This window comes from Heterodontus francisci, chromosome 17, assembly GCF_036365525.1.
Source record: "Heterodontus francisci isolate sHetFra1 chromosome 17, sHetFra1.hap1, whole genome shotgun sequence".
Classification (NCBI taxonomy): Eukaryota; Metazoa; Chordata; class Chondrichthyes; order Heterodontiformes; family Heterodontidae; genus Heterodontus; species Heterodontus francisci.
The window spans coordinates 80,941,135-80,965,593 of NC_090387.1; the positions used below are offsets into that span (position 1 = coordinate 80,941,135).

Sequence of the window (24,459 nt, forward strand, 5' to 3'; positions counted from 1 at the left end):
TCAGTGATCCATGTCCATTGTGATTCTGTGAACCATGTCCATTATGTGGCTGTGATGCATGTCCATTATGTGTGGTGAACCATGTCCATTATGAGTCTGTGAACCATGTCCATCATGTGTCTGTGATCCATGTCCATGCAGGATCTGTGAACCATGTCCATTATGAGTCTGTGAACCATGTACATTATTTGTCTGTGAACCATGTCCATTATGTGTCTGTGAACCATGTCCATTATGTGTCTGTGAACCATATCCATTATTTTTCAGTTATCCATGTCCATTCACAGTCTGTGAACAATGTCCATGATGTGTCTGTGAACTCTGTCCATAATGTATCTGTGAACCATCTCCATTATGTGTCTGTGAACCATGTCCATTATGTGTCTTTAAACCATGTCCATTATTAATCAGTGATCCATGTCCATTGTGAGTCTGTGAACCATGTCCATTATGTGGCTGTAAGGCATGTTCATTATTTGTCTATGAACCATGTCCATTATTTGTCTGTGAACCATATCCATTATTTGTCAGTGATCCATGTCCATTCTCAGTCTGTGAACCATGTCCATGATATGTCTGTGAACCATGTCCATGATATGTCTGTGATCCATGTCCATTATGAGTCTGTGAACCACATCCATTCTGTGCCTGTCAGGCATATACATTATGTGTCTTTGAACCATGTACATTATGTGTTTGTGAACCATCTCCATTCACAGTCTGTGAACCACATCCATTGTGAGTCTGTGAACCATGTCCATTCTGTGCCTGTCAGGCATATACATTATGTGTCTTTGAACCATGTCCATTATTTGTCAGTGATCCATCTCCATTCACCGTCTGTGAACCACGTCCATGATGAGTCTGTGAATCATGTCCATTTTGATTCTGTGAACCATGTCCATTATGTGTCTGCGAATCATGTCCAGTATGAGTATGTGAACCTTGTCAATTTTGAGTCTGTGAACCATGTCCATTCTGAGTCAGTGAACCGCATCCATTATGTGTTTGTGAACCATCTCCATTCACAGTCTGTGAACCACATCCATTTTGAGTCTGTCAACCATGTCCATTATGTGTCCATCAACCATGTCCATTATGTGTCTGTGAACCATGTCCATTCTGAGTCTGTAAACCATGTCCATTGTGTGTCTGTGAACCATGTCCATTACTTGTCTGTGAACCATGTCCATTATGTGTCTGTGAACCATGTCCATTCTGAGTCTGTAAACCATGTCCATTGTGTGTCTGTGAACCATGTCCATTACTTGTCTGTGAACCATGTCCATTATGTGTCTGTGAAGCATGTCTAGTCTGAGTATGTGAACCATGTCATTTCTGAGTCTGTGAACCATGTCCATTATGTGACTGTGAACCATGTCCATTATGTGGCTGTGATGCATGTCCATTATGTGTCTGTGAACCATGTCCATTATGAGTCTGTGAACCATGTCCATCATGTGTCTGTGATCCATGTCCATGCAGGGTCTGTGAACCATGTCCATTATGAGTCTGTGAACCATGTACATTATTTGTCTGTGAACCATGTCCATTATGTGTCTGTGAACCATGTCCATTATGTGTCTGTGAACCATATCCATTATTTTTCAGTTATCCATGTCCATTCACAGTCTGTGAACAATGTCCATGATGTGTCTGTGAACTCTGTCCATAATGTATCTGTGAACCATCTCCATTATGTGTCTGTGAACCATGTCCATTCTGAGTCTGTAAACCATGTCCATTGTGTGTCTGTGAACCATGTCCATTACTTGTCTGTGAAGCATGTCCATTATGTGTCTGTGAAGCATGTCTAGTCTGAGTATGTGAACCATGTCATTTCTGAGTCTGTGAACCATGTCCATTATGTGACTGTGAACCATGTCCATTATTTGTCAGTGATCCATGTCCATTGTGATTCTGTGAACCATGTCCATTATGTGGCTGTGATGCATGTCCATTATGTGTCTGTGAACCATGTCCATTATGAGTCTGTGAACCATGTCCATCATGTGTCTGTGATCCATGTCCATGCAGGATCTGTGAACCATGTCCATTATGAGTCTGTGAACCATGTACATTATTTGTCTGTGAACCATGTCCATTATGTGTCTGTGAACCATGTCCATTATGTGTCTGTGAACCATATCCATTATTTTTCAGTTATCCATGTCCATTCACAGTCTGTGAACAATGTCCATGATGTGTCTGTGAACTCTGTCCATAATGTATCTGTGAACCATCTCCATTATGTGTCTGTGAACCATGTCCATTATGTGTCTTTAAACCATGTCCATTATTAATCAGTGATCCATGTCCATTGTGAGTCTGTGAACCATGTCCATTATGTGGCTGTAAGGCATGTTCATTATTTGTCTATGAACCATGTCCATTATTTGTCTGTGAACCATATCCATTATTTGTCAGTGATCCATGTCCATTCTCAGTCTGTGAACCATGTCCATGATATGTCTGTGAACCATGTCCATGATATGTCTGTGATCCATGTCCATTATGAGTCTGTGAACCACATCCATTCTGTGCCTGTCAGGCATATACATTATGTGTCTTTGAACCATGTACATTATGTGTTTGTGAACCATCTCCATTCACAGTCTGTGAACCACATCCATTGTGAGTCTGTGAACCATGTCCATTCTGTGCCTGTCAGGCATATACTTTATGTGTCTTTGAACCATGTCCATTATTTGTCAGTGATCCATCTCCATTCACCGTCTGTGAACCACGTCCATGATGAGTCTGTGAATCATGTCCATTTTGATTCTGTGAACCATGTCCATTATGTGTCTGCGAATCATGTCCAGTATGAGTATGTGAACCTTGTCAATTTTGAGTCTGTGAACCATGTCCATTCTGAGTCAGTGAACCACATCCATTATGTGTTTGTGAACCATCTCCATTCACAGTCTGTGAACCACATCCATTTTGAGTCTGTCAACCATGTCCATTATGTGTCCATCAACCATGTCCATTATGTGTCTGTGAACCATGTCCATTCTGAGTCTGTAAACCATGTCCATTGTGTGTCTGTGAACCATGTCCATTACTTGTCTGTGAACCATGTCCATTATGTGTCTGTGAACCATGTCCATTCTGAGTCTGTCAACCATGTCCATTGTGTGTCTGTGAACCATGTCCATTACTTGTCTGTGAACCATGTCCATTTTGTGTCTGTGAACCATGTCCATTCTGAGTCTGTCAACCATGTCCATTGTGTGTCTGTGAACCATGTCCATTACTTGTCTGTGAACCATGTCCATTATGTGTCTGTGAAGCATGTCTAGTCTGAGTATGTGAACCATGTCATTTCTGAGTCTGTGAACCATGTCCATTATGTGACTGTGAACCATGTCCATTATTTGTCAGTGATCCATGTCCATTGTGATTCTGTGAACCATGTCCATTATGTGGCTGTGATGCATGTCCATTATGTGTCTGTGAACCATGTCTATTATGAGTCTGTGAACCATGTCCATCATGTGTCTGTGATCCATGTCCATGCAGGGTCTGTGAACCATGTCCATTATGAGCCTGTGAACCATGTACATTATTTGTCTGTGAACCATGTCCATTATGTGTCTGTGAACCATGTCCATTATGTGTCTGTGAACTATATCCATTATTTTTCAGTTATCCATGTCCATTCACAGTCTGTGAACAATGTCCATGATGTGTCTGTGAACTCTGTCCATAATGTATCTGTGAACCATCTCCATTATGTGTCTGTGAACCATGTCCATTATGTGTCTTTAAACCATGTCCATTATTAATCAGTGATCCATGTCCATTGTGAGTCTGTGAACCATGTCCATTATGTGGCTGTAAGGCATGTTCATTATTTGTCTGTGAACCATGTCCATTATTTGTCTGTGAACCATATCCATTATTTGTCAGTGATCCATGTCCATTCTCAGTCTGTGAACCATGTCCATGATATGTCTGTGAACCATGTCCATGATATGTCTGTGATCCATGTCCATTATGAGTCTGTGAACCACATCCATTCTGTGCCTGTCAGGCATATACATTATGTGTCTTTGAACCATGTACATTATGTGTTTGTGAACCATCTCCATTCACAGTCTGTGAACCACATCCATTGTGAGTCTGTGAACCATGTCCATTCTGTGCCTGTCAGGCATATACATTATGTGTCTTTGAACCATGTCCATTATTTGTCAGTGATCCATCTCCATTCACCGTCTGTGAACCACGTCCATGATGAGTCTGTGAATCATGTCCATTTTGATTCTGTGAACCATGTCCATTATGTGTCTGCGAATCATGTCCAGTATGAGTATGTGAACCTAGTCAATTTTGAGTCTGTGAACCATGTCCATTCTGAGTCAGTGAACCACATCCATTATGTGTTTGTGAACCATCTCCATTCACAGTCTGTGAACCACATCCATTTTGAGTCTGTCAACCATGTCCATTATGTGTCCATCAACCATGTCCATTATGTGTCTGTGAACCATGTCCATTCTGAGTCTGTAAACCATGTCCATTGTGTGTCTGTGAACCATGTCCATTACTTGTCTGTGAACCATGTCCATTATGTGTCTGTGAACCATGTCCATTCTGAGTCTGTAAACCATGTCCATTGTGTGTCTGTGAACCATGTCCATTACTTGTCTGTGAACCATGTCCATTATGTGTCTGTGAAGCATGTCTAGTCTGAGTATGTGAACCATGTCATTTCTGAGTCTGTGAACCATGTCCATTATGTGACTGTGAACCATGTCCATTATTTGTCAGTGATCCATGTCCATTGTGATTCTGTGAACCATGTCCATTATGTGGCTGTGATGCATGTCCATTATGTGTCTGTGAACCATGTCCATTATGAGTCTGTGAACCATGTCCATCATGTGTCTGTGATCCATGTCCATGCAGGATCTGTGAACCATGTCCATTATGAGTCTGTGAACCATGTACATTATTTGTCTGTGAACCATGTCCATTATGTGTCTGTGAACCATGTCCATTATGTGTCTGTGAACCATATCCATTATTTTTCAGTTATCCATGTCCATTCACAGTCTGTGAACAATGTCCATGATGTGTCTGTGAACTCTGTCCATAATGTATCTGTGAACCATCTCCATTATGTGTCTGTGAACCATGTCCATTATGTGTCTTTAAACCATGTCCATTATTAATCAGTGATCCATGTCCATTGTGAGTCTGTGAACCATGTCCATTATGTGGCTGTAAGGCATGTTCATTATTTGTCTATGAACCATGTCCATTATTTGTCTGTGAACCATATCCATTATTTGTCAGTGATCCATGTCCATTCTCAGTCTGTGAACCATGTCCATGATATGTCTGTGAACCATGTCCATGATATGTCTGTGATCCATGTCCATTATGAGTCTGTGAACCACATCCATTCTGTGCCTGTCAGGCATATACATTATGTGTCTTTGAACCATGTACATTATGTGTTTGTGAACCATCTCCATTCACAGTCTGTGAACCACATCCATTGTGAGTCTGTGAACCATGTCCATTCTGTGCCTGTCAGGCATATACATTATGTGTCTTTGAACCATGTCCATTATTTGTCAGTGATCCATCTCCATTCACCGTCTGTGAACCACGTCCATGAAGAGTCTGTGAATCATGTCCATTTTGATTCTGTGAACCATGTCCATTATGTGTCTGCGAATCATGTCCAGTATGAGTATGTGAACCTTGTCAATTTTGAGTCTGTGAACCATGTCCATTCTGAGTCAGTGAACCGCATCCATTATGTGTTTGTGAACCATCTCCATTCACAGTCTGTGAACCACATCCATTTTGAGTCTGTCAGCCATGTCCATTATGTGTCCATCAACCATGTCCATTATGTGTCTGTGAACCATGTCCATTCTGAGTCTGTAAACCATGTCCATTGTGTGTCTGTGAACCATGTCCATTACTTGTCTGTGAACCATGTCCATTATGTGTCTGTGAACCATGTCCATTCTGAGTCTGTAAACCATGTCCATTGTGTGTCTGTGAACCATGTCCATTACTTGTCTGTGAACCATGTCCATTATGTGTCTGTGAAGCATGTCTAGTCTGAGTATGTGAACCATGTCATTTCTGAGTCTGTGAACCATGTCCATTATGTGACTGTGAACCATGTCCATTATGTGGCTGTGATGCATGTCCATTATGTGTCTGTGAACCATGTCCATTATGAGTCTGTGAACCATGTCCATCATGTGTCTGTGATCCATGTCAATGCAGGGTCTGTGAACCATGTCCATTATGAGTCTGTGAACCATGTACATTATTTGTCTGTGAACCATGTCCATTATGTGTCTGTGAACCATGTCCATTATGTGTCTGTGAACCATATCCATTATTTTTCAGTTATCCATGTCCATTCACAGTCTGTGAACAATGTCCATGATGTGTCTGTGAACTCTGTCCATAATGTATCTGTGAACCATCTCCATTATGTGTCTGTGAACCATGTCCATTATGTGTCTTTAAACCATGTCCATTATTAATCAGTGATCCATGTCCATTGTGAGTCTGTGAACCATTCCATTATGTGGCTGTAAGGCATGTTCATTATTTGTCTATGAACCATGTCCATTATTTGTCTGTGAACCATATCCATTATTTGTCAGTGATCCATGTCCATTCTCAGTCTGTGAACCATGTCCATGATATGTCTGTGAACCATGTCCATGATATGTCTGTGATCCATGTCCATTATGTGTCTTTGAACCATGTCCATTCTGTGCCTGTCAGGCATATACATTATGTGTCTTTGAACCATGTACATTATGTGTTTGTGAACCATCTCCATTCACAGTCTGTGAACCACATCCATTGTGAGTCTGTGAACCATGTCCATTCTGTGCCTGTCAGGCATATACATTATGTGTCTTTGAACCATGTCCATTATTTGTCAGTGATCCATCTCCATTCACCGTCTGTGAACCACGTCCATGATGAGTCTGTGAATCATGTCCATTTTGATTCTGTGAACCATGTCCATTATGTGTCTGCGAATCATGTCCAGTATGAGTATGTGAACTTTGTCAATTTTGAGTCTGTGAACCATGTCCATTCTGAGTCAGTGAACCACATCCATTATGTGTTTGTGAACCATCTCCATTCACAGTCTGTGAACCACATCCATTTTGAGTCTGTCAACCATGTCCATTATGTGTCCATCAACCATGTCCATTATGTGTCTGTGAACCATGTCCATTCTGAGTCTGTAAACCATGTCCATTGTGTGTCTGTGAACCATGTCCATTACTTGTCTGTGAACCATGTCCATTATGTGTCTGTGAACCATGTCCATTCTGAGTCTGTAAACCATGTCCATTGTGTGTCTGTGAACCATGTCCATTACTTGTCTGTGAACCATGTCCATTATGTGTCTGTGAAGCATGTCTAGTCTGAGTATGTGAACCATGTCATTTCTGAGTCTGTGAACCATGTCCATTATGTGACTGTCAACCACGTCCATTTTGTGTCTGTGTACGAATGTCCAGTCTGAGTCATTGAACCATGTGCATTATGAGTCTTTGCACGATGCCCAGTATGTGCCTGTGAACCATGTTCATTCTGAGCGTGTGTACCATGTCCCTTATGTGTCTGTGAACCATGTTCATTCTGAGTATGTGATCCATGTCCATTATGAGTCTGTGAACTATGTCCATTATTAGTCTGTGAACCATGTCCATTATTTGTCAGTGATCCATGTCCATTATGAGTCTGTGAACCATGTCCATTATTTGTCAGTGATCCATGTCCCTTATGTGTCTGTGAACCATGTTCATTCTGAGTATGTGATCCATGTCCATTATGAGTCTGTGAACCATGTCCATTATTTGTCAGTGATCCATGTCCCTTATGTGTCTGTGAACCATGTTCATTCTGAGTATGTGATCCATGTCCATTATGAGTCTGTGAACCATGTCCATTATTTGTCAGTGATCCATGTCCCTTATGTGTCTGTGAACCATGTTCATTCTGAGTATGTGATCCATGTCCATTATGAGTCTGTGAACCATGTCCATTATTTGTCAGTGATCCATGTCCATTATGAGTCTGTGAACCATGTCCATTATTTGTCAGTGAACCATGTCCATTATGAGTCTGTGAACCATGTCCATTAAGTGCCTGTGATCCATGTCCATTATTTGTCAGTGATCCATGTCCCTTATGTGTCTGTGAACCATGTCCATTATTTGTCAGTGATCCATGTCCCTTATGTGTCTGTGAACCATGTCCATTATTTGTCAGTGATCCATGTCCCTTATGTGTCTGTGAACCATGTTCATTCTGAGTATGTGATCCATGTCCATTATGAGTCTGTGAACCATGTCCATTATTTGTCAGTGATCCATGTCCCTTATGTGTCTGTGAACCATGTTCATTCTGAGTATGTGATCCATGTCCATTATGAGTCTGTGAACCATGTCCATTATTTGTCAGTGATCCATGTCCCTTATGTGTCTGTGAACCATGTTCATTCTGAGTATGTGATCCATGTCCATTATGAGTCTGTGAACCATGTCCATTATTTGTCAGTGATCCATGTCCCTTATGTGTCTGTGAACCATGTTCATTCTGAGTATGTGATCCATGTCCATTATGAGTCTGTGAACCATGTCCATTATTTGTCAGTGATCCATGTCCATTATGAGTCTGTGAACCATGTCCATTATTTGTCAGTGAACCATGTCCATTATGAGTCTGTGAACCATGTCCATTAAGTGTCTGTGATCCATGTCCATTATGAGTCTGTGAACCATGTCCATTATTTGTCAGTGAACCATGTCCATTATGAGTCTGTGAACCATGTCCATTAAGTGTCTGTGATCCATGTCCATTATGAGTCTGTGAACCATGTCCATTATTTGTCAGTGAACCATGTCCATTATGAGTCTGTGAATCATGTCCATTATGAGTCTGTGAACCATGTCCATTATTTGTCAGTGATCCATGTCCCTTATGTGTCTGTGAACCATGTTCATTCTGAGTATGTGATCCATGTCCATTATGAGTCTGTGAACCATGTCCATTATTTGTCAGTGATTCATGTCCCTTATGTGTCTGTGAACCATGTTCATTCTGAGTATGTGAACCATGTCCATTATGAGTCTGTGAACCATGTCCATTATGAGTCTGTGAACCATGTCCATTAAGTGTCTGTGATCCATGTCCATTATGAGTCTGTGAACCATGTCCATTATTTGTCAGTGAACCATGTCCATTATGAGTCTGTGAACCATGTCCATTAAGTGTCTGTGAACTATGTCCATTATGCGTCTGTGAACCATGTCCATTATGTGTCTGTGAACTATGTCCATTATGAGTCTGTGAACCATGTCCATTATGTGTCTGTGAACTATGTCCATTATGCGTCTGTGAACCATGTCCATTATGTGTCTGTGAACTATGTCCATTATGCGTCTGTGAACCATGTCCATTATTTGTCAGTGAACCATGTCCATTATGAGTCTGTGAACCATGTCCATTATGCGTCTGTGAACCTTGTCCATTATTTGTCAGTGAACCATGTCCATTATGAGTCTGTGAATCATGTCCATTATGAGTCTGTGAACCATGTCCATTATTTGTCAGTGATCCATGTCCCTTATGTGTCTGTGAACCATGTTCATTCTGAGTATGTGATCCATGTCCATTATGAGTCTGTGAACCATGTCCATTATTTGTCAGTGATTCATGTCCCTTATGTGTCTGTGAACCATGTTCATTCTGAGTATGTGAACCATGTCCATTATGAGTCTGTGAACCATGTCCATTATGAGTCTGTGAACCATGTCCATTAAGTGTCTGTGATCCATGTCCATTATGAGTCTGTGAACCATGTCCATTATTTGTCAGTGAACCATGTCCATTATGAGTCTGTGAACCATGTCCATTAAGTGTCTGTGAACTATGTCCATTATGCGTCTGTGAACCATGTCCATTATGTGTCTGTGAACTATGTCCATTATGAGTCTGTGAACCATGTCCATTATGTGTCTGTGAACTATGTCCATTATGCGTCTGTGAACCATGTCCATTATGTGTCTGTGAACCATATCCATTATGCGTCTGTGAACCATGTCCATTATTTGTCAGTGAACCATGTCCATTATGAGTCTGTGAACCATGTCCATTATGTGTCTGTGAACTATGTCCATTATTTGTCAGTGATCCATGTCCATTATGAGTCTGTGAACCATGTCCATTATGAGTCTGTGAACCATGTCCATTATGTGTCTGTGAACTATGTCCATTATGCGTCTGTGAACCATGTCCATTATTTGTCAGTGAACCATGTCCATTATGAGTCTGTGAACCATGTCCATTAAGTGTCTGTGATCCATGTCCATTATGAGTCTGTGAACCATGTCCATTAAGTGTCTGTGATCCATGTCCATTATGAGTCTGTGAACCATGTCCATTATTTGTCAGTGATCCATGTCCATTATGAGTCTGTGGACCATGTCCATTATGAGTCTGTGAACCATGTCCATTATGTGTCTGTGAACCATGTCCATTATGAGTCTGTGAACCACGTCCATTATCTGTCTGTGATCCATGTCCATGCGGAGTCTGTGAACCATGTCCGTGATGAGTCTGTGAATCATGTCCATTATGTGTCTCTGATGCATGTCCATTGTGAGTCTGTGAACCATGTCTAACAAAGAACAAGGAACAAAGAACAGTACTGCACAGGAACAGGCCATTCGGCCCTCCCAGCCTGCACTGATCTTGATGCCTGCCTAAATCAAAACCTTCTGCACTTCCGGGGTCCGTATCCCTCTATTCCCATCCTATTCATGTATTTGTCAAGATGCCTCTTAAACATCTCAATGGTACCTTCTTCCACCACCTCCCCCGGCAGCAGGCTCCAGGCACTCACCACCCTCTGTGTAAAGAACTTGCCTCGCACATCCCCTCTAAACTTTGCCCCTCTCACCTTAAACCTATGTCCCCTTGTAACTGACTCTTCCCCCCTGGGAAAAAGCTTCTGGCTATCCACTCTGTCCATGCTGCTCATAACTTTGTAAGCCTCTATCATGTTGCCCCTCCACCTCTGTCGTTCCAGTGAAAACAATCTGAGTTTATCCAACCTCTCCTCATAGCTAATGCCCTCCAGACCAGGCAACATCCTGGTAAACCTCTTCTGTACCCTCTCCAAAGCCTCTACGTCCTTCTGTTAGTGTGGCGTCCAGAATTGCACGCAATATTCTAAGTGTTGCCTGACTAAAGTTCTCTACAGCTGCAGCATGACTTGCCAATTTTTATACTCTGTGCCCCGACCGATGAAGGCAAGCATGCCATATGCCTTCTTGACTACCTTATCCACCTGCATTGCCACTTTCAGTGACCTGTGGACCTGTACGCCCAGATCTCTCAGCCTGTCAATATTCCTAAGGGTTCTGCCATTTACTGATTACTTCCCACCTGCATTAGACCTTCCAAAATGCATTACCTCACATTTGTGCGGATTAAACTCCATCTGCTATTTCTCCGCCCAAGTTTCCAACCGATCTATATCCTGCTGTATCCTCTGACAATCCTCATCACTGTCCACAAATCCACCAACCTTTGTGTCGTCCGCAAACTTTCTGATCAGACCAGCTACATTTTCCTCCAAATCATTTATAAATACTACAAACAGCAAAGGTCCCAGCACTGATCCCTGCAGTACACCACTAGTCACATTCCTCCATTCAGAAAAGCATCCTTCCACTGCTACCCTCCGTCTTCTATGACCGAGCCTGTTCTGTATCCATCTTGCCAGCTCACCTCTGATCCCGTGTGACTTCACCTTTTGGATCAGTCTGCCATGAGGGACCTTGTCAAAGGCTTTACTGAAGTTCATATAGATAACATCCACTGCCCTTCCTTCATCAATCATCTTTGTCACTTCCTCAAAAAACTCAATCAAATTAGTGAAACACGACCTCCCCTTCACAAAACCATGCTGCCTCTCACTAATAAGTCCATTTGTTTCCAAATAGGAGTAAATCCTGTCCCGAAGAATCCTCTCTAATAATTTCCCGACCACTGACGTAAGGCGCACCGGCCTATAATTTTCTGGATTATCCTTGCTACCCTTCTTAAACAAAGGAACAACATTGGCTATTCTCCAGTCCTCTGGGACCTCACCTGGAGCCAATGAGGATGCAAAGATTTCTGTCAAGGCCCCAGCAATTTCGTCCCTTGCCTCCCTCAGTATTCTGGGGTAGATCACATCAGGCCCTGGGGACTTATCTACCTTAATGCTTTGCAAGACACCCAACACCACCTCCTTTTTGATAATGAGATGACTGAGACTATCAGCCAGACGGAGGAGGGTGGTGGTGGATAGGGACTGGTTGGGCCTCTGTTCCATGAAGAAGCGGAGAGCCCTCAAACCATCCTGGTGGAGGATGGAGGTGTAGAGCGATTGGATGTCCATAGTGAAGAGGAGGCGGTTGGGAGCAGGAAACTGGAAATTGTCAAAATGATGTAGGGCGTCAGAAGAGTCACGGATGTAGGTGGGAAGAGACTGGACCAGCGGAGAAAAGATAGAGTCTTGATCGGAGGAAATAAGTTCAGTGGGGCAGCAGCAGGCTGACACAATGGGTCTGCTGGGACAGTCCCGTTTGTGGATTTTGGGAAGGAGGGAGAAGCGGGCTGTCCGGGGTTGCGGGACTATGAGGTTGGAAGCTGCAGAGGGAAGATCTCCAGAGGAGATGAGGTCAGTGACAGTACTTTGGACGGTGGCTTGATGTTCGGTGGTGGGGTCATGGTCCAGAGGGAGGTAGGAATAAGTGTCCGTGAGTTGGCGTTGAGCTTCCGCAAGGTAGAAGTTGGTACGCCATACGACAACAGCACCACCCTTGTCTGCAGGTTTGATGACCATGTCGGGGTTAGACCTGAGAGAACGGAGTGCCTCAGGTTCAGAGTCTGTGAAGCATGTCCATTATGTGTCTGTGAACCATGTCCATTATTTGTCCATGATCCATGTCCATTATAGGTCTGTGAACCATGTCCATTTTGTGTCTGTGATCCATGTCCATTCTGAATCTGTGAACCATGTCCACTATGTGTCTGTGAACCATGTCCAGAATGAGTCTGTGAACCATGTCCATTGTGAGTCTGTGAACCATGTCCATGATGAGTCTGTGAACCATGTCCATTGTGAGTCTGTGAACCATGTCCATTATTTTTGTGAACCATGTCCATTCTGTGTCTGTGAACCATGTCCATTATGTGTCTGTGAACCATGTCCATTATTAGTCAATGATCCATATCCATTGTGAGTCTGTGAACCATGTCCATTATGTGGCTGTGAACCATGTCCATTATTTGTCAGTGATCCTTGTCCATTCTGAGTCTGTGAACCATGTCCATTCTGAGTCTGTGAGCCATGTCCATTTGAGTCTGTGATCCATGTCCGTTATGTGTCTGTGAACCATGTCCGTTATGTGTCTGCGATCCATGTCCATTCTGAGTCTGTGAACCATGTCCATGATGAGTCTGTGAACCATGTCCAATATGAGTCTATGAATCATGTCCATTGTGAGTCTGTGAACCATGTCCATTATGAGTCTGTGAACCATGTCCATTATGAGTCTGTGAGTCATCTACATTATGAGTCTGTGAACGAAGTCCATTAGGCGTTTATGATCCAAGTACATCATGTATCTGTGAACCATGTCCATTATGTGTCTGTCAACCACGTCTATTATGTGTCTGTGATCCATGTCCAAAAAGAGTCTGTCAACCATGTCGATGATGAGTCTGTGAACCATGTCCATGATGTGTCTGTGAACCATGTCCATTATTAGTCAATGATCCATGTCCATTGTGAATCTGCGAACCATGTCCATTATGTGTCTGTTAACCATGTCCATTATGTGGCTGTGAACCATGTTAATTGAGAGTCTGCGAACCATGTCCATTTTGAGAGTCTGAACCATGTCCATTATGAATCAGTGAACCATGTCCATTATGTGTTTGTGAACCATGTCTATTCTGAGTCAGTGAACCATGTCCATTATGTGTCTGTGGTGCATATCCATGATGAGTCTGTGAATCATGTCCATGATGTGTCTCTGATCCATGTCCTTGATGAGTCTGTGAACCATGTTCATTATGTGTCTGTGAACCATGTTCATTATGTGTCTGTGAACCATATCCATTGTGAGTCTGTGAACCATGTCCATTCAGGGGCTGTTAACCATGTCCATTATGTGGCTGTGAACCATGTCCATTATTTGTCAGTGATCCTTGTCCATTCTGAGTCTGTGAACCATGTTCATTTGAGTCTGTGATCCATGTCCGTTATGTGTCTGTGAACCATGTCCGTTAAGTGTCTGTGATCCATGTCCATTCTGAGTCTGTGTACCATGTCCATTATGAGTCTGTGAACCATGTCCATTATGTGTCTCTGAACCATGTCCGTTATGTGTCTGTGAACCATGTCCAGAATGAGTCTATGAACCATGTCCAATATGAGTCTATGAATCATGTCCATTGTGAGTCTGTGAACCATGTCCATTATGAGTCTGTGAACCACGTCCATGATGAGTCTGTGAACCACGTCCATGATGAGTCTGTGAACCATGTCCATTATGAGTCTGTGAACCATGTCCATTATGTGTCTGTGAACCATGTCCGTTATGTGTCTGTGAACCATGTCCATTCTGAGTCTGTGAGCCATGTCCATTATGTGGCTGTAAGGCATATCCATTATGTGTCTGTGAATCATGTCCATTGTGAGTCTGTGAACCATTTCCATTATGAGTCTGTGAACCATGTCCAGAATGAGTCTGTGAACCATGTAAATTATGAGTCTGTTAAACACGTCATTGTGAGTCTGTGAACCATGTCCCTTATGTATCTGTGAACCATGTCCGTTATGTGTCTGTGAACCATGTCCATTCTGTGTCTGTGAACCATGTCCATGATGAGTCTGTGAACCAAGTCCATTATCAGTCTGTGAACCAAGTTCATTATGTGTCTGCGATGCATGTCCATTCTGAGTCTGTGAACCATGTCCATTGTGTGTCTGTGGACCATGTCTCTTCAGAGTCTGTGAACTAAGTCCATTATGTGTCTGGGAACCATTTCCATTGTGTGTCTGTGATCCATGTCCATTGTGAGTCTGTGAACCATGTCCATTACAAGTGTTGAACCATGTGCATTATGAGTCTGTGAACTATGTCCATTTTGTGTCTGTGAACCATGTCCATTATAAGTCTCTGAACCATGTCCATTATGTGGCTGTGAACCATGTCCATTATCTGTCAGTGATCCATGTCCATTCTGAGTCTGTGAACCATGTCCATTCTGAGTTGTTAACCATGTCCATTTGAAGTCTGTGTACCATGTCCACTATGTCTCTCTGAACCATGTCCGTTATGTGTCTGTGAACCATGTCCAGAATGAGTCGATGAACCATGTCCATTATGAGTCTATGAATCATGTCCATTGTGAGTCTGTGAACCATGTCCATTATGAGTCTGTGAACCACGTCCATTATGTGTCTGAGAACCATGTCCGTTATGTGTCTGTGAACCATGTCCATTCTGAGTCTGTGAACCATGTCCATTACTAGTCAATGATCCATATCCATTGTGAGTCTGTGAGTCATGTCCATTGTGAGTCTGTGAACCATTTCCATTATGAGTCTGTGAACCAAGTCCATGATGAGTCTGTGAACCATGTCCATTGTGAGTCTGTGAACCATGTCCACTATGTGTCTGTCAACCATGTCCATTATATGTCTGTGAACCATGTCCGTTATGTGTCTGTGAACCATGTAAATTATGAGTCTGTGAAGCATGTCCATTGTGAGTCTTTGAACCAATTCCATTATGTGTCTGTTAACCACGTCATTGTGAGTCTGTGAACCATGTCCCTTATGTATCTGTGAACCATGTCCGTTATGTGCCTGTGAACCATGTCCATTCTGAGTCTGTGAACCATGTCCATGATGAGTCTGTGAACCATGTCCATTGTGAGTCTGTGAACCATGTCCATTGTGAGTCTGTGAACCAAGTCCATTATCAGTCTGTGAACCAAGTCCATTATGTGTCTGCGATGCATGTCCATTCTGAGTCTGTGAACCATGTCCATTGTGTGTCTGTGGACCATGTCTCTTCAGAGTCTGTGAACTAAGTCCATTATGTGTCTGGGAACCATTTCCCTTGTGTGTCTGTGATCCATGTCCATTGTGAGTCTGTGAACCATGTCCATTACAAGTGTTGAACCATGTGCATTGTGAGTCTGTGAACCAGGTCCATTATGTGTCTGTGAACTACGACCATTCTGAGTTTGTGAACCATGTCCATTATAAGTCTCTGAACCATGTCCATTATGTGGCTGTGAACCATGTCCATTATCTGTCAGTGATCCATGTCCATTCTGAGTCTGTGAACCTCGTCCATTATGTTTGTGAACCATGTCTATTTGAGTCTGTGAACCATGTCCACTATGTGTCTCCGAACCATGTCCATTATGTGGCTGTGAACCATGTCCATTATTTGTCAGTGATCCATGTGCATTATGTGTCTGTGAACGTCGTCCATTATGTTTGTGAACCATGTCCATTTGAGTCTGTGAACCATGTCCACTATGTGTCTCCGAACCATGTCCTTTCTGAGTCTGTGAACCATGTCCATTATGTGTCTGTGAACCATGTCCGTAATGTGTCTGTGAACCAGGTTCAGAATGAGTCTGTGAATCATGTCCATTGTGAGTCTGTGAACCATGTCCATTATGAGTCTGTGAACCAAGTCCATGATGAGTCTGTGAACCATGTCCATTGTGAGTCTGTGAACCATGTCCGTTATGTGTCTGTGATCCATGTCCATTCAGAGTCTGTGAACCATGTACATTATGAGTCTTTGAATCATGTACATTGTGAGTCTGTGAACCATGTCCATTATGCATCTGTGAACCATGTCCGTTATGTGTCTGTGAACCATGTCCAGAATGAGTCGGTGGACCAAGTCCATGATGAGTCTTTGAACCATGTCCATTCTGAGTATGTGAACCATGTCCATGATGAGTCTGTGAACCATGTCCATTATGTCTCTGTGAACCATGTCTGTTATGTGTCTTTGAACCAGGTCCAGAATGAGTCTTTGAACAATGTCCATTATGAGTCTGTGAATCATGTCCATTGTGAGTCTGTGAACCATGTCCATTATGAGTCTGTGAACCATGTCCATTGTGAGTCTGTGAACCATGTCCATTATGAGTCTGTGAACCATGTGCATTATGTATCTGTGAACCATTTCCGTTATGTCTCTGTGAACCATGTCCATTCTGAGTCTGTGAACCATGTCCATGATGAGTCTGTGAACCATGTCCATTATGTGTCTGTGAACCACGTCAATTATGAGTCTGTAAACCATGTCCAATAATGTTTCTGAACCATGTCCATTCTTAGTCTGTGAACCATGTCCGTTATGTGTCTGTGATCCATGTCCATTCTGAGTCTGTGTACCATGTCCATTATGAGTCTGTGAACCATGTCCATTATGTGTCTGTGAACCATGTCCAGAATGAGTCTGTAAACCATGTCCAATAATATTTCTGAACCATGTCCATTCTTAGTCTGTGAACCATGTCCGTTATGTGTCTGTGATCCATGTCGATTCTGTGTCTGTGTACCATGTCCATTATGAGTCTGTGAACCATGTCCATTATGTGTCTGTGAACCATGTCCAGAATGAGTCTATGAACCATGTCCATTATGAGTCTATGAATCATGTCCATTGTGAGTCTGTGAACCATGTCCATGATGAGTCTGTGAACCACGTCCATGATGAGTCTGTGAACCATGTCCATTATGAGTCTGTGAACCATGTCCATTATGAGTCTGTGAACCATGTCCATTATGTGTCTGTGAACCATGTCCATTATGAGTCTGTGAACCATGCCCATGATGAGTCTGTGAACCATGTCCATTGTGAGTCTGTGAACCATGTCCAGAATGAGTCGGTGGACCAAGTCCATGATGAGTCTTTGAACCATGTCCATTCTGAGTATGTGAACCGTCCATGATGAGTCTGTGAACCATGTCCCTTCTGAGTCTGTGAACCATGTCCATTATGAGTCTGTGAAACATGTCCATTATGTCTCTGTGAACCATGTCTTTTATGTGTCTTTGAACCAGGTCCAGAATGAGTCTTTGAACTATGTCCATTATGAGTCTGTGAATCATGTCCATTGTGAGTCTGTGAACCATGTCCATTATGAGTCTGTGAACCATGTCCATTGTGAGTCTGTGAACCATGTCCATTATGAGTCTGTGAACCATGTGCATTATGTATCTGTGAACCATTTCCGTTATGTCTCTGTGAACCATGTCCATTCTGAGTCTGTGAACCATGTCCATGATGAGTCTGTGAACCATGTCCATTATGTGTCTGTGAACCACGTCAATTATGAGTCTGTAAACCATGTCCATTCTTAGTCTGTGAACCATGTCCGTTATGTGTCTGTGATCCATGTCCATTCTGAGTCTGTGTACCATGTCCATTATGAGTCTGTGAACCATGTCCATTATGTGTCTGTGAACCATGTCCAGAATGAGTCCATGAACCATGTCGATTATGAGTCTATGAATCATGTCCATTGTGAGTCTGTGAACCATGTCCATTATGAGACTGTGAACCACGTCCATGATGAGTCTGTGAACCATGTCCATTATGTGTATGTGAACCATGTCCATTATGTGTCTGTGAACCATGTCCGTTATGTGTCTGTGAACCATGTCCATTATGAGTCTGTGAACCATGTGCAGTATGTATCTGTGAACCATTTCTGTTATGTCTCTGTGAACCATGTCCATTCTGAGTCTGTGAACCATGTCCATGATGAGTCTGTGAACCATGTCCATTATGTGTCTGTGAACCACGTCAATTATGAGTCTGTAAACCATGTCCAATAATGTTTGTGAACCATGTCCATTCTGAGTCTGTGAACCATGTCCATTATGTCTCTGTGAACCATGTCTGTTATGTGTCTTTGAACCAGGTCCAGAATGAGTCTTTGAACCATGTCCATTGTGAGTCTGTGAACCATTTCCATGATCAGTCTGTGAACCATGTCCATTGTGAGTCTGTGAACCATGTCCATTATGAGTCTGTGAACCATGTGCATTATGTATCTGTGAACCATTTTCGTTATGTCTCTGTGAACCATGTCCATTCTGAGTCTGTGAACCATGTCCATTATGTGTCTTTGAACCATGTCAATTATGAGTCTGTAAACCATGTCCAATATGTTTGTGAACCATGTCTGTTATGAGTTTGTGAAGCATATCTATTATGAGTCTGTGAACCATGTGCATTATGTGTCTGTGAACCACGTCCATTATGTTTGTGAACCATGTCCATTTGAGTCTGTGAACCTTGTCCACTATGTGTCTCCGAACCATGTCCATTCTGAGTCTGTGGACCATGTCCATTATGTGTCTCCGAACCATGTCCATTCTGAGAATGTGAACCACGTGCATTATGAGTCTGTGAACCATGTCCATTATGTGTCTGTGAACCATGTCCATTATGTGTCTGTGAACCAGGTCCAGAATGAGTCTGTGAATCATGTCCATTGTGAGTCTGTGAACCATGTCCATTATGAGTCAGTGAACGAAGTCCATGATGAGTCTGTGAACCATGTCCACTATGTGTCTCCGAACCATGTCCATTCTGAGAATGTGAACCACGTGCATTATGAGTCTGTGAACCATGTCCATTATGTGTCTGTGAACCAGGTCCAGAATGAGTCTGTGAATCATGTCCATTGTGAGTCTGTGAACCAAGTCCATTATCAGTCTGTGAACCAAGTGCATTATGAGTCTGTGAATCATGTCCATTGTGAGTCTGTGAACCATGTCCATGACGAGTCTGTGAACCATGTCCATTATGTGTATGTGAACCACGTCAATTATGTGTCTGTAAACCATGTCCATAATGTTTGTGAACCATGTCCGTTATGAGTTTGTGAAGCATGTCTATTATGAGTCTGGGAACCATGTGCATTATGTGTCTGTGAACCTCGTACATTATGTTTGTGAACCATGTCCATTTGAGTCTGTGAACCATGTCCACTATGTGTCTCCGAACCATGTCCATTCTGAGTCTGTGGACCATGTCCATTATGTGTCTGTGAACCATGTCCATTATGTGTCTGTGAACCAAGTCCATGATGAGTCTGTGAACCATGTCCATTGTGAGTCTGTGAACCATGTCCGTTATGTGTCTGTGATCCATGTCCATTCTGAGTCTGTGAACCATGTACATTATGAGTCTTTGAATCATGTACATTATGAGTCTTTGAATCATGTCCATTGTGAGTCTGTGAACCATGTCCGTTATGTGTCTGTGAACCATGTCCAGAATGAGTCGGTGGACCAAGTCCATGATGAGTATGTGAACCATGTCCATGATGAGTCTGTGAACCATGTCCATTATGTCTCTGTGAACCATGTCCATTATGTCTCTGTGAACCATGTCTGTTATGTGTCTTTGAACCAGGTCCAGAATGAGTCTTTGACCCATGTCCATTATGAGTCTGTGAATCATGTCCATTGTGAGTCTGTGAACCATGTCCATTATGAGTCTGTGAACCATGTCCATTGTGAGTCTGTGAACCATGTCCATTCTGAGTCTGTGAACCATTTCCGTTATTTGTCTGTGAACCATGTGCCTTCTGAGTCTGTGAACCATGTCCATTATGAGTCTGTGAACCATGTCCATTATGTCTCTGTGAACAATGCCTGTTATGTGTCTTTGAACCAGGTCCAGAATGAGTCTTTGAACCATGTCCATTATGAGTCTGTGAATCATGTCCATTGTGAGTCTGTGAACCATGTCCATTATGAGTCTGTGAACCATGTCCATTGTGAGTCTGTGAACCATGTCCATTATGAGTCTGTGAACCATGTGCATTATGTATCTGTGAACCATTTCCGTTATGTCTCTGTGAACCATGTCCATTCTGAGTCTGTGAACCATGTCCATGATGAGTCTGTGAACCATGTCCATTATGTGTCTGTGAACCACGTCAATTATGAGTCTGTAAACCATGTCCAATAATGTTTCTGAACCATGTCCATTCTTAGTCTGTGAACCATGTCCGTTATGTGTCTGTGATCCATGTCCATTCTGAGTCTGTGTACCATGTCCATTATGAGTCTGTGAACCATGTCCATTATGTGTCTGTGAACCATGTCCAGAATGAGTCTGTAAACCATGTCCAATAATATTTCTGAACCATGTCCATTCTTAGTCTGTGAACCATGTCCGTTATGTGTCTGTGATCCATGTCGATTCTGTGTCTGTGTACCATGTCCATTATGAGTCTGTGAACCATGTCCATTATGTGTCTGTGAACCATGTCCAGAATGAGTCTATGAACCATGTCCATTATGAGTCTATGAATCATGTCCATTGTGAGTCTGTGAACCATGTCCATGATGAGTCTGTGAACCACGTCCATGATGAGTCTGTGAACCATGTCCATTATGAGTCTGTGAACCATGTCCATTATGAGTCTGTGAACCATGTCCATTATGTGTCTGTGAACCATGTCCATTATGAGTCTGTGAACCATGCCCATGATGAGTCTGTGAACCATGTCCATTGTGAGTCTGTGAACCATGTCCAGAATGAGTCGGTGGACCAAGTCCATGATGAGTCTTTGAACCATGTCCATTCTGAGTATGTGAACCGTCCATGATGAGTCTGTGAACCATGTCCCTTCTGAGTCTGTGAACCATGTCCATTATGAGTCTGTGAAACATGTCCATTATGTCTCTGTGAACCATGTCTTTTATGTGTCTTTGAACCAGGTCCAGAATGAGTCTTTGAACCATGTCCATTATGAGTCTGTGAATCATGTCCATTGTGAGTCTGTGAACCATGTCCATTATGAGTCTGTGAACCATGTCCATTGTGAGTCTGTGAACCATGTCCATTATGAGTCTGTGAACCATGTGCATTATGTATCTGTGAACCATTTCCGTTATGTCTCTGTGAACCATGTCCATTCTGAGTCTGTGAACCATGTCCATGATGAGTCTGTGAACCATGTCCATTATGTGTCTGTGAACCACGTCAATTATGAGTCTGTAAACCATGTCCATTCTTAGTCTGTGAACCATGTCCGTTATGTGTCTGTGATCCATGTCCATTCTGAGTCTGTGTACCATGTCCATTATGAGTCTGTGAACCATGTCCATTATGTGTCTGTGAACCATGTCCAGAATGAGTCCATGAACCATGTCGATTATGAGTCTATGAATCATGTCCATTGTGAGTCTGTGAACCATGTCCATTATGAGACTGTGAACCACGTCCATGATGAGTCTGTGAACCATGTCCATTATGTGTATGTGAACCATGTCCATTATGTGTCTGTGAACCATGTCCGTTATGTGTCTGTGAACCATGTCCATTATGAGTCTGTGAACCATGTGCAGTATGTATCTGTGAACCATTTCTGTTATGTCTCTGTGAACCATGTCCATTCTGAGTCTGTGAACCATGTCCATGATGAGTCTGTGAACCATGTCCATTATGTGTCTGTGAACCACGTCAATTATGAGTCTGTAAACCATGTCCAATAATGTTTGTGAACCATGTCCATTCTGAGTCTGTGAACCATGTCCATTATGTCTCTGTGAACCATGTCTGTTATGTGTCTTTGAACCAGGTCCAGAATGAGTCTTTGAACCATGTCCATTGTGAGTCTGTGAACCATTTCCATGATCAGTCTGTGAACCATGTCCATTGTGAGTCTGTGAACCATGTCCATTATGAGTCTGTGAACCATGTGCATTATGTATCTGTGAACCATTTTCGTTATGTCTCTGTGAACCATGTCCATTCTGAGTCTGTGAACCATGTCCATTATGTGTCTTTGAACCATGTCAATTATGAGTCTGTAAACCATGTCCAATATGTTTGTGAACCATGTCTGTTATGAGTTTGTGAAGCATATCTATTATGAGTCTGTGAACCATGTGCATTATGTGTCTGTGAACCACGTCCATTATGTTTGTGAACCATGTCCATTTGAGTCTGTGAACCTTGTCCACTATGTGTCTCCGAACCATGTCCATTCTGAGTCTGTGGACCATGTCCATTATGTGTCTCCGAACCATGTCCATTCTGAGAATGTGAACCACGTGCATTATGAGTCTGTGAACCATGTCCATTATGTGTCTGTGAACCATGTCCATTATGTGTCTGTGAACCAGGTCCAGAATGAGTCTGTGAATCATGTCCATTGTGAGTCTGTGAACCATGTCCATTATGAGTCAGTGAACGAAGTCCATGATGAGTCTGTGAACCATGTCCACTATGTGTCTCCGAACCATGTCCATTCTGAGAATGTGAACCACGTGCATTATGAGTCTGTGAACCATGTCCATTATGTGTCTGTGAACCAGGTCCAGAATGAGTCTGTGAATCATGTCCATTGTGAGTCTGTGAACCAAGTCCATTATCAGTCTGTGAACCAAGTGCATTATGAGTCTGTGAATCATGTCCATTGTGAGTCTGTGAACCATGTCCATGACGAGTCTGTGAACCATGTCCATTATGTGTATGTGAACCACGTCAATTATGTGTCTGTAAACCATGTCCATAATGTTTGTGAACCATGTCCGTTATGAGTTTGTGAAGCATGTCTATTATGAGTCTGGGAACCATGTGCATTATGTGTCTGTGAACCTCGTACATTATGTTTGTGAACCATGTCCATTTGAGTCTGTGAACCATGTCCACTATGTGTCTCCGAACCATGTCCATTCTGAGTCTGTGGACCATGTCCATTATGTGTCTGTGAACCATGTCCATTATGTGTCTGTGAACCAAGTCCATGATGAGTCTGTGAACCATGTCCATTGTGAGTCTGTGAACCATGTCCGTTATGTGTCTGTGATCCATGTCCATTCTGAGTCTGTGAACCATGTACATTATGAGTCTTTGAATCATGTACATTATGAGTCTTTGAATCATGTCCATTGTGAGTCTGTGAACCATGTCCGTTATGTGTCTGTGAACCATGTCCAGAATGAGTCGGTGGACCAAGTCCATGATGAGTATGTGAACCATGTCCATGATGAGTCTGTGAACCATGTCCATTATGTCTCTGTGAACCATGTCCATTATGTCTCTGTGAACCATGTCTGTTATGTGTCTTTGAACCAGGTCCAGAATGAGTCTTTGACCCATGTCCATTATGAGTCTGTGAATCATGTCCATTGTGAGTCTGTGAACCATGTCCATTATGAGTCTGTGAACCATGTCCATTGTGAGTCTGTGAACCATGTCCATTCTGAGTCTGTGAACCATTTCCGTTATTTGTCTGTGAACCATGTGCCTTCTGAGTCTGTGAACCATGTCCATTATGAGTCTGTGAACCATGTCCATTATGTCTCTGTGA

The 24,459-nt window shown here is 42.6% G+C and overlaps 1 protein-coding gene across 1 annotated transcript; it reads left to right on the forward strand.

The window, feature by feature from the left end:
- Window positions 1–19,279: 19,279 nt before the first annotated feature.
- Window positions 19,280–22,636, forward strand: LOC137378609 (dynein heavy chain-like). Its single transcript, XM_068048907.1, has 2 exons — window positions 19,280–19,963; window positions 22,160–22,636. The coding sequence occupies exons 1-2, from the start codon at window positions 19,280–19,282 to the stop codon at window positions 22,634–22,636; spliced, it is 1,161 nt and encodes a 386-aa protein (XP_067905008.1).
- Window positions 22,637–24,459: the final 1,823 nt, after the last annotated feature.

Bases quoted from the DNA above. Each gene is read 5' to 3' on its own strand.
- LOC137378609 (XM_068048907.1), top strand. From the start codon at position 19,280: ATGTCCAATATGTTTGTGAACCATGTCTGTTATGAGTTTGTGAAGCAT. The intron at 19,964-22,159 runs GTAAACCATGTC...GTCCATTCTTAG, and splicing joins ACCACGTCAATTATGTGTCT to TCTGTGAACCATGTCCGTTA.